The sequence below is a fragment of the Pistacia vera genome, unplaced genomic scaffold, assembly GCF_008641045.1.
Source record: "Pistacia vera cultivar Batoury unplaced genomic scaffold, PisVer_v2 Contig63, whole genome shotgun sequence".
In the NCBI taxonomy this organism is placed as follows: Eukaryota; Viridiplantae; Streptophyta; class Magnoliopsida; order Sapindales; family Anacardiaceae; genus Pistacia; species Pistacia vera.
Window position 1 is genome coordinate 511,000 of NW_022196479.1, and position 11,186 is coordinate 522,185.

Sequence of the window (11,186 nt, forward strand, 5' to 3'; positions counted from 1 at the left end):
CCCCTAAAAATTTGTTAAGTCCTTATAGGTTTGAAATTTAACAAAAACACTCTAAATACAAATCAGTCGGTGACTGGTTGATGACAACGACACCCTAAATGCAACCCCAATTGTCCCTTGAACCCATTCCCCTTAAAATATACCAAATATCTGCTCGAAATAAGTTTGATTTTGACCAAATCTCACCGACGTTGGCGTCGACATTCCAGGCCAGATCTCATCGACGCTGATGTTGACAACCCACCCCATTACCCAGAAATTACTCTCCTTTTCCTCTCGACCAAAACCCACCTCACTCCACCCCTGTTAGCCTCGCCAATCGTCGGCAAAAGTCAGTTGTTGCCGTTACCAGTTTTGTTCGATTTCCGGTCGATTTACTCATCGAAAATCAACACTGCCACCACCATTGCATTCAACTAACACTTTCTCTTTAAAAGTCCTAACATCCCAGCCATCAATTGTTTGCTGATTATCCTCCCAAATCCTAGGGTTTTAGGTGGATAAGAAAAATATAAACTCGACCTGTTGAAGCTTCTAGATCCCGATTGAATCGGTTAAACTAGCCGAGCCAAGCTGGGTTTTAAAACATGGCTTAAGGTTCAACAAGGAACGACACAAAACAAGAATAACAATCAAGTTTGATCCGGCAGCTAGAAAATTTCCTTTCTTTCTCTTCAAAATGCCCTCATGTCTCTTTAATACTCAGTTATAAGATTGGAATTAAAAAAAAAAAGAAAAAAAAATTGATGTCTGGGTTAAAACCAAAATTGTTCGGAGCATGATACAGCTCCTGATCCAACAAACTGACACTCAAGCTCAAAACAAGAATAACATCGCAAACAATTTTAAGGGACTGCTTTGCACTTTATACAGCAAGACTTAAGGCCTCATAGGAATTAGGATACCAAATTTTAGTATTTCGGCAGAAACTATCTGGAAACCACTTCATTTAATTCCTTGGTGCCAATTTATCCCCTGCAGTAAGTGTTGATTGCACACTTCAGTTCTCGCCTTTACGCCTTTTCTTGGCTGGGCTCTCAATCAATTGCTTTGCCTTCTTAGTGATTGATTTTTCATTTGTATTCTGCAGCAGGCATAAGAATTTTAACAGTTGCATATGGAAACCCCCTACATACATGTAATTATGAAAATGGATTGTTCTAATTACCTCCTTGCTTGACAAATTCCTCTTTCGGTGTCGTCTTTTGTTTTTGTTTTTGTTTTTTTCAGTGTTCTGGTACAAAGAAATGAATTAGTTGTTAGCCAACATGAACATTCAATCAATCCTTATGTTGGTTAGGACTCCCAAATTAAAAATAGATAAATAAATAAGTAATAAGAAAAATAAATAAAACCTCTGCAAGAGCCACAATTCGAGCATGCAACTCTCCAGCTGTCTCCTGGTTCTCAATTTCACCATCATCATTGAGTATAGACTTCAACCTGTGTTCCTTCAGTAATTTATCAGATCGAGCATGCCTCTAGAACAATAAAATACATTTCATTAGGTGACTACTGGTAGGCCCATATTAAACCAAATACCAAAATGTGATTCTTCCGTCTAAATCAATTTGGAGGTGAGCAGAAATTATACAGAAAATTGGTGCACGTATCTACTTCTCAGCTCCACTACATGAAATGGAAACATAGGGAACAAATGTAGTTCCAATACTATAGGATTATTTTCTCCTGTCTATAGAATAATAATACTAATAATTTGTGTTTATATTCTTAATAAAAAAAGTTACGGTATTAAAAACAACTTAAATAGAATTTTTTTATTCATAATGATTTTGAATCTTTCACAAATACTTCAAAAAAATTCAAAGTTCAATGTCTTACAAAACTGACCTCATAGAAAGAAATGCATTAATAAGCCAGATGTATAAATTATATATTTTTATTATCATTTTGATGCAATAATATGATGCTAGCTTTTCGATTTAAATATTGTCCCAACAAGACATGCCATACCTTGGAATTGAGATGAGCCCTCAAGGTTTCCTCAGTTAAACAGATAATTCTTGGGCAAATCCTGCATCTAAAAACCGATTTTATCTGCAGTAAACAGTCTGGAACACCAGCTGCCATTGATGCCTTTTCAGCTATAGTGTTAGACTTTGTCACTTCAGCACCTTGTTTACTTGAAAGCTGATTATCTACAAAGATTTCTTCATCATTACCAATTTCGGCATCATCTTCATTTAGAGCACCTGTCCCATCACTATGCTGTCAAACATCACAGAAACAGAAGAAGAAAAAGAAAAAGGAAGAGCATTTCTACAATGAATGAGTGAATGCATGCATTTGAGGATAAACCATCAAGATATTTAATAGACTCGAGCAATTGAACAAAGACTGAAGTAACATTATTGAACAAGAACCACTATAATTTTTTTTTAAAAAAAAAAAAGCAATAATTACCAAAGTTAGGGCAAGACTTCTGAAAGTATACAATTCCATTACTGGTACATCCTTACTAAATCAAAGATCTACCATAAAATTGTTTGAACCTTAGACTCCTATTGGTAGAACCTCCAGAAAAGATAATAAATTTTGTCTTTCCTGAGTTATCCAACTAGTAATAATTCTAATGTCAACCATCAGACCATGAAATATACCTACCAAAACAGAGAACAATATTCTCAACTTTTAATGGTCTGAAACAAAATTCAATATATACCTTCAGCTGTTTGATACTTCAAAAACCACAGTAACAAGAATCAGCAATTATTGTCCAACATGCACTTATCTAAATAACAAGATAACATGCTTTCTGTATTACATATGGTAAAAACACATCTTACCTGATGAATCAACATTAATCTCATCAGCTGAGCTATCCTCACGCTCATATCCTGTAATGTTAAAAATGAAACGGGAAAACAAAACGCTAAATCAATTTTCTTGTTGAAAAGTTCTAATGTGATTAAAATACAGAAACTTTCACTGATCTCCAATCCCTCCAACCCAAATTCAGAAAGTAAATCTAGAATTAAAAAATGTAATAGGAGGACAATGGATCAGGACTTCACTATTCAATAATAGTTGTACATAAAGATCGGTACAGGATAAACAACTTTGATTCCTAAATGTATGTAAAAACAGAACATAGTACAATTTGAAAAGCTAAAACAAGATCTCAAAATATTGTTAACATAATCCTACTCCAATGAAATAAGAAGGCAGAAAAGACATTTGCAGATCAAATAAAAATTTCAAGTCACCCTATTCATAAATCAACTACAGGAGATTACACTAAGGCAAATAGATATTGAAGAAAACATTAACTAATATTCGAAGAAAGAGAGAATATAGATAAAAGAACAAACCAGAAGAAGTTGAACAAGATTCATCATTTCCATTCACTTCTGCAACTGCATCATCTTCTGACTCTTCTGTGGCTTGTCCTTCTAGTTCTGAATCTGAGTCTGAGGATGAAGATGAATCTGCAGCATCATTAGTATCAGCATGTTCTAGCCTGTAGAACCGTCTCTTTATCATTTCTAGTCTTCTAAATTTACTGCATGAATAGAAACAGGAAATAAATTTAGAGCGCAAAAAGTACATCGTTTAAAATTTTTGGGATTAAATTATATGCACCATGTGCATAATTAAAACAATATCAACATAACCAAACAACACCATGTGCAATTTAAGTACAAAAAATTGTCACCAGCCACAGATGAATTCCCACCATATGAGAATATCAAACATTAGCATGGCATCAACCCTCACTCATAAAATTGTATGAAACTCTTTAATTAGTATAGAGTACCCAGCAATGTGACTATAGAGGACTGTTATGTCTCACAACAGTTAAGCTTTGTATACGACATGCCAACTAATATCATGATCGCTTCTCTAGTTTTAAGGTGAAACCTTTGGACTGGATTTGACTAACATAAACAACTCTAGAAACCATATTATGAGGAAAAAAAAAAAAAAAAAAGCAAAATAAGAAAAATTCCTTTGAAAAGTAGGAGGCATACAAGCAGTCTATTTCATGTCTCCACCCAGACCCAGTTAATTAGGGTTTTTTTTTTTTTTTTTTTAGTTAATAATGATTTCTAACTTAGTCCTTGCACGATCATCAAGTTCTTATTTTTGCTCAACAAGACACTTTATTAATCAGAAACAGAAATTACAGAAAGAGTGGAACAGCACTCCACTAAAATTACTGAAGTTCATTTCTTATATGAAATATTCAAAAGAAGATTGGATAGGGAGAATTCACATTTCAATGAACTTTTGGTCCAACTGCACAAACAGAAAAAGAAAATGTGCCCGATTATTTCAGTTAAAAGCTCCAAACACTTGTAAAATTATAAACTAAGGACAGTGACCAAAGTATACAGCTTTATTAGAGTCTACATAACGCAAGGAATTCATATTATCACTCGCACTTTCTAAGTAATGAAAGCCACCAAAACAAAAAGTAATTAATCCGCGAAAATTGAAACAACTTATAATAAAAATTAAAATTAAGTTAAAACAATGTACCAGTAATAAACATAAGAATTTAAACAAAGGCAGCGTGACAGCTCTAAAATCGACTCGTTTCAATCATATTATCTTACACAGCTTCAGCTCTTTCGACTTTTGCATTCAAAATGAATAAAATAAACAAAAGGAAAAACGCATAAAGTATGTGATTAAGAAATTGAAAACTTACGCAAATGGAGAACAAAATCGACGACGACGGCGCAGACAGAGAGAAGGCGAGAAGAGAGGGGTTTGGGGTTTACCGTTAAAGAGCTGCGAAAGAGAGAAGACTTTCGGTTTGTTTGTGGACTTTGTCTATGGACTTGGGCTCTAAAATGTGATGATTATTGATTGAGTGGGCCAACTAAGGCCCATATGGACTTTCTTAGGAAAAAGCTGAAACTTTTTTTTTTTTTTTATTAGAATAAAAATACCAATAAAGATTGACACACAAACTCTCTCTCACAATCCGGACGAGGTAGCTCACAATGAGTCAAACAGAAAAATTTATTGAAATCCAATACGAGTTATCACGTCGGGGTTATGAAATGATATTTATAAGATTGGATTGTAAGTGTAGAATTGACTTAAAAATAATTGTAGTGATAAAAGTCTCCTCCGAACCGTTATTGTATTTGCAATGTATAATATTATACTTACAATTAAATTTTACAAACTTTTTCTCACAATCTTGACGTGACAGCTCTATTATACTTATAACCAAATCTCACAATCTTGACGTGACAGTTCTATTATACTTATACCCAAATCTCACAATCTTGACGTAGTAACTCGTCATTGATTTCTAATGAATTTTTCTACCTAATCAATTGTAAGCTGTCACATCCAGATTGTGAGAGTGTAGATATTTATGAGGCTATCTTTATTGATTTGTAAATTTTAAACAAATCATAGCCTATGTGTCAACTAATGGTGAATTGGTGGCTGGATGTGAAGTCAATTAAAAATCAAATTTTGCTTCCCCCACCTCAGGCCCAATGCACCATTATTGGTTGGTCAATTTCCCTTCATCTAGTGGGCCTCATACCACCTGCTCCAAGTAACATTTTCATGGTAAAAAAATAGGAATACCTTACCTCACCCAGCAACATTACCAAGGGGTTACTAACCGTTAGATCATCGTGTCTTGAATCAATGATATAATGAAATATATCTATTAACTTATTGATAGGGATTAATGTAACAATTAATTCCATATCATCAAAGAAAGGAAAATTAGTTGCACATGACAGCGCATTTCTCATTGTCCCCACACACACACACCCCCCACTTATTACTGGTTGTGTGTTAAAACTGAAAAACGGAATTTTATTTTATTTTTCCTTTTAAAACGTTGGCTGTCAAATTCTTATCCCCCCTTTATAATACAAAGTCCACTTTCAATTTCTTTCTTAACATACCAAAATAATAAATAATAAATCATTAATATTTAATATCATCCAACTATCAATATCAATGTGCTACTAACAAGTATTTACTTTATAAAAGTAACACAATTACATACAAAATAACTTATAGACCCCTACTTTGACTTTATCCCAAAACTGTCCCTATCACAGCTTTTTGAGTTACTATTTGTTAAATAATAATGTGGCTATATTGTTGCAATCTTGTCGAATGGACATCTTCATGAAATTATGGCATAAATCAAGGCTGAAGGACTTCCATTTACCCAAAGTTTGACATAAAAACATATTGATACCCAAAAGGTTTGAAAATATCAAACAAATATTTTCTGTCATATTCTGTTAGGGATTTCTATCTGTTAAAAGACAGTATAGTAATTTCATTCTCACCCCAATCCCGTTTGCATAACCCTCGTGCGTCATCGATCGATTTTTTGATCAGATTTAGTATTTTTCTATGAAGTTCGGTGATAAACAGTGACATTGACCCTTGTTGGCTCGTGTTGGGAATGAAGATTGATGGGTATTCCAGTCTTTTCACCATTTTTGTCTTTTAGCAGATGAAAATTCCTAATAAAACACGACAGAAAGTGAGTGTTTGTCATTTCCAAACCTTTTGGGTACCATTTAGTCTTTACAGCAAACTTTGGATATGTGTAAGTCGTTCCCCCCATAAATCAATGGCAGAAGTCAGAACCACAACCGCATGCTGGAAATGCAATGTTTAAAACATGAATAGTAGAGATTGGGGCAAACATCGAGACGTGACAGAAGTAGTTGGATTCGATTGATAGTTTTCCAAACCTCAGGAGACCAGTATGAATTAACCAAACAAAAATGGATATTTTTAGAAATGTTGACGGACTATATAACACGTGGGGATATACGACATGCGGTGGCCCCCGGAATCTGGCAAGTATGGGTGGGTGGGGGTATTTTTGTTAATTTTTAAACCTTTTCTAGGGGTATTTGATGAAATTAATAAACTTAAGGGGTTTAAACGTAATTAAAAAAATAGACTAATATTATTTTAAGGGTATTTTAGTCTTTTCATTAACAAAAGGTACCAATTTGTCTTTTTGAAATCTTTTGGGTACCAGTCTGTCGTTTCTCCAAACCTTGGGTATGTGTATTTATTTGGCCATTAACAAATTCAATTTAAGAGGCAACCAGCCCACCACTCCAGCACAGCACATCACATACACCTTTCCACTAGCAAGTAGCAACTATCAGGGTGAACACTGCACAATTGTCATTTATACTGTTACCTATAGATACGGTGTACCTTACCAAATATTCCCAGTTTACATGCACGATTTAAAATGGCAGACGCAGTAAATCCCCGAAATGCCCAAATCGACGGCAACGTCGTTGCCGCCAAATCCTTCGCTCACTTCGGCGTCACTCATATGTTCGGCGTGGTGGGTATTCCAGTAACTTCCCTCGCCAACCGCGCCGTCGCCCTCGGCATCCGTTTCATCGCCGTCCACAACGAGCAGTCCGCGGGTTACGCCGCCTCCGCCTACGGCTACCTCACGGGCAAACCCGGGCTACTCTTAACCGTCTCCGGCCCAGGTTGCGTCCACGGGTTGGCCGGCCTTTCGAATGCCATGGTCAACACGTGGCCCATGGTCATGATCTCCGGCTCATGCGATCAGAAAGACTTTGGCCGCGGTGATTTTCAAGAACTCGATCAAATTGAAGCTGTGAAACCCTTTTCGAAATTCGCTGTGAAAGCGAAAGACATAAAGGATATACCTAATTGTGTTGCTCAGGTGCTTGATCGGGCTGTGTCGGGTCGGCCCGGTGGGTGTTATCTGGATTTACCCACTGATGTATTACATCAGACTATATCAGAATCTGAAGTGGAAGAGTTACTTAAATCCGCTGAGAGTCATAAATCAGAGGTATCAATTGGGCTTACTCCGAAAACTTCTGAGATTGAGCAAGCTGTTTCTCTTCTAAGAGAGGCAAAGAAACCATTGATTGTGTTTGGGAAAGGAGCAGCTTATGCGCGAGCCGAGGGTGAATTGAAGAAGTTCGTCGAGACTACTGGGATTCCATTTTTGCCCACACCAATGGGTAAAGGGTTGTTGCCTGATACGCATGAGCTTGCTGCGAGCGCAGCGAGGTCGTTAGCGATTGGTCAATGTGACGTTGCGGTGGTTGTTGGTGCTAGGCTTAATTGGTTGTTGCATTTCGGGGAGCCGCCAAAGTGGTCCAAGGATGTGAAGTTCATTTTGGTGGATATTAGTGAGGAGGAGATTCAATTAAGAAAACCGTATCTGGGTTTGGTTGGAGATGCGAAAAAGGTGTTGGAATTGATTAATAAGGAGATTAAGGATGACCCTTTTTGTTTGGGGAAGAATCATCCATGGGTTGAGGCTATTTCAAAGAAAGTTAAGGACAACGTGTCCAGAATGGAGGCTCAGTTGTCGAAGGATGTTGTCCCTTTTAATTTTATGACACCTATGAGGATTATCAGGGATGCAATTTTGGAGGCGGGGAGCCCTGCGCCGGTATTGGTTTCCGAAGGGGCGAATACTATGGATGTGGGTAGAGCTGTTTTGGTTCAAACGGAGCCAAGGACTAGGCTGGATGCAGGGACTTGGGGAACAATGGGGGTTGGTTTAGGATATTGCATTGCAGCTGCAGTGGCTTCACCTGATCGACTTGTGGTTGCTGTTGAAGGTGACTCTGGATTCACGTTCAGCGCTATTGAAGTTGAGGTATGGCGATCTTACACATAAATGATAAACTTGCGTATGAATTGTGTTTCTTCTATATGCATGACAATGTTCTTGATAGTTCCTGCTTTAACAATGTTTAGTGAACAAGGTGCTTAACCCTCAGTCGTTGATATGGGATTATTATAGAAGTAAAGTCAAACATTCAGTGTAAATATGTTGGTAGTTTGACCTGATGACTTGACACAGCATATTCTTTATTTATTCACACGAACATAGCCATTTATAAACAGGTAATTTTTGCCATCTGATCTTGTAATGTAATCTAACGGATAATTAAGCAATGAAAAATTAATATATTTGCACTCCACTGTCTATACTGGGACCAATATGGAGATAGCTTCGTGAAATTATGTCCTTGGCGAAGGATTGCTAATGCCTCTTTTCTTAACAAGGATAGAAGTGAAAATGGTTTTAGTGCCGGTTTGGTTTGTTTTTTCTGTTAGCTAAAAGACTTTGTTATATCAAAAATTCTTTTCATGATGTTTTATATTGTGTGATTACAATTCAAGAGCTTGTGGTTGATTAAATAAGTTGCTACATCTAGTGATTTGAGCTCTTCCTCTTAGCTGTTTTTGAGCTTATTTTAGTAGTATGGCTATGATAGCTTTGATAGTTTGAGACAGGAGTGATAAAGCTATTAATTTGGTTATGATTTAGTGTTCTGCATAAAATTGCTTTTTCGTTTGGATGTTCATGTTGGATAGAATTCCTCTACAGACCAGTTAATATAAGAGATGTATTATTTCTATAGTTGTTACCCCTTTATGCATTGCCAGTCTGCACATACTAGTGGCCCGTTGAATTTCTTAATTGATGTTTTGTATAATGTGTCAAAATGTAAATGTTGTGTGCTTTTTCTGATTATGCAGACATTGGTACGGTATCAGTTGCCCGTGGTTGTGATAGTTTTCAATAATGGTGGTGTTTATGGTGGCGACCGGAGGAACCCTGAAGAAATTACAGGGCCTCACAAAGATGATCCAGCACCTACTTCTTTTGTCCCAGGTGCAGCTTATCATACTCTAATTGGAGCTTTTGGAGGCAAAGGTTATATAGTTGGGACGCCTGATGAACTCAAGTCCGCCCTTTCTGAATCATTTGCTGCAAGAAAACCAGCTGTAATAAATGTTACTATTGATCCTTTTGCTGGTGCAGAGAGTGGAAGGATGCAACACAAAAACTAAGGTAGTATTGAACTGCATAATTGTGCTGTTTATATCTATGCTTAAGTTGCTTCTGCTGAAGCTGTTGTCGTACCAGGCTTGTCAATAGTGTATATGACCAGTTCATTACTGCTAGCTCAAGGCACAATCATCTATTCTCTTTTTGGATTTCCTACTAGAGCAGAAGTGTAATAAAAAAGGAGTGTCAAATAATATTTTCAGTTCAGTAAACTCTTTGAAATTTTCAGATATGTATGTATATGTTTATTATGGTTCCTATACAAATTTGAAAGATTTATCAGTGTTTTTGGCTATTGAGATACATGTTTGTTGTGTTTAGATTGGATTTTGATGACTTGATTTACAGGAGTCCTTTCTCTCTCTCTTCCTCAAGTTGCCAGCTATTATGTTGGCTTAGACTTTGAGCACGTTACAAGTTTTACTTCTTTTATTTACAAGTTTTATGATTAATATATTAATATACTGTAGTACTGTACTAATGGTTTGCAATTTGAAACATTTAGTAAGAATCTCGCCAATCATGGTTCAATTATCATTTGGGTAGGGATAGTCATTTGATGCCTCATCGACTAGCATTATTCTCAAAAGAGTAAATGACTTTTTTGCACCTGAAAAATGCGTAGACACTTTCCCACCCTCAAACTTTTGAAATACCATTTTAATACCCGAAGCAAAATTCTGTTAGTTAAATTTCGTTATGAAGAGGATAGGATGATCAAAAGTTAATTATAATAAGGGGAGATGGTCACAGTAGGGGTGATTAGTTCTGGGTACCCTACATTTTTAGAAGGAATTGGAATTTGTCAGTTCCTTGGATTTGGAACTAGTTGGTTCTGGTTCCTAAAAACCTGGAATCGAACTTGAAACATAGGTTCAGGTTCCTCCAGGTACCAAGGTTATTTATTCCCCCTACTTTTTAAAATTGACAAATACACCCCTAAAAATTACAATACATCTCCAATCGTTTATAAAAATTACAATTTAGTCTTGGTTTTTACCCAAGTACTCGGACTTTGGTTTCGGTTTCGTTTTCCGATTCCAACATGCTAGAACTAGAACCAGGCTCAGAATTCTCAATTCCAATTTTTCAAAACCGCAACCAGACCCTAAGCTGCGCCGGTTCCGGTTTCGTTTCTACCCTTTACCCATACTCACCCTTAGTCACAGCGATTTTGGCAGCCCAACCTGACTTAAACAGGGAGAGGCGCATGTTAGCAAGTTGGTGCACGTTAACATCGTCGCAACCGGTTTTTGCCTTTTTCTAGCATCCAAAATCACTTCCCAGGCCATTTACAGACTCCTTTTCACTCCATACTCCTCTTTTCATCGGTTTTTGTGCA

At 36.6% G+C, this 11,186-nt stretch overlaps 2 protein-coding genes across 2 annotated transcripts; one reads left to right on the top strand and one right to left on the bottom strand.

Annotated features, from left to right (window-relative positions):
- Positions 1–4: 4 nt before the first annotated feature.
- On the bottom strand, positions 5–4,782 carry LOC116111202. Its single transcript, XM_031397397.1, has 9 exons — positions 4,676–4,782; positions 3,333–3,523; positions 2,808–2,858; positions 2,684–2,689; positions 2,536–2,621; positions 1,975–2,229; positions 1,356–1,481; positions 1,169–1,234; positions 5–1,084 (listed from the first exon to the last, which is right to left on the bottom strand). The coding sequence occupies exons 2-9, from the start codon at positions 3,502–3,504 to the stop codon at positions 1,001–1,003; spliced, it is 846 nt and encodes a 281-aa protein (XP_031253257.1). The 5' UTR covers positions 3,505–3,523; positions 4,676–4,782; the 3' UTR covers positions 5–1,000.
- Positions 4,783–7,147: 2,365 nt separating this feature from the next.
- LOC116111220 (2-hydroxyacyl-CoA lyase) lies at positions 7,148–10,126 on the top strand. Its single transcript, XM_031397419.1, has 2 exons — positions 7,148–8,641; positions 9,532–10,126. Exons 1-2 carry the CDS (start codon positions 7,235–7,237, stop codon positions 9,844–9,846), a joined length of 1,722 nt encoding a protein of 573 aa, XP_031253279.1. The 5' UTR covers positions 7,148–7,234; the 3' UTR covers positions 9,847–10,126.
- Positions 10,127–11,186: the final 1,060 nt, after the last annotated feature.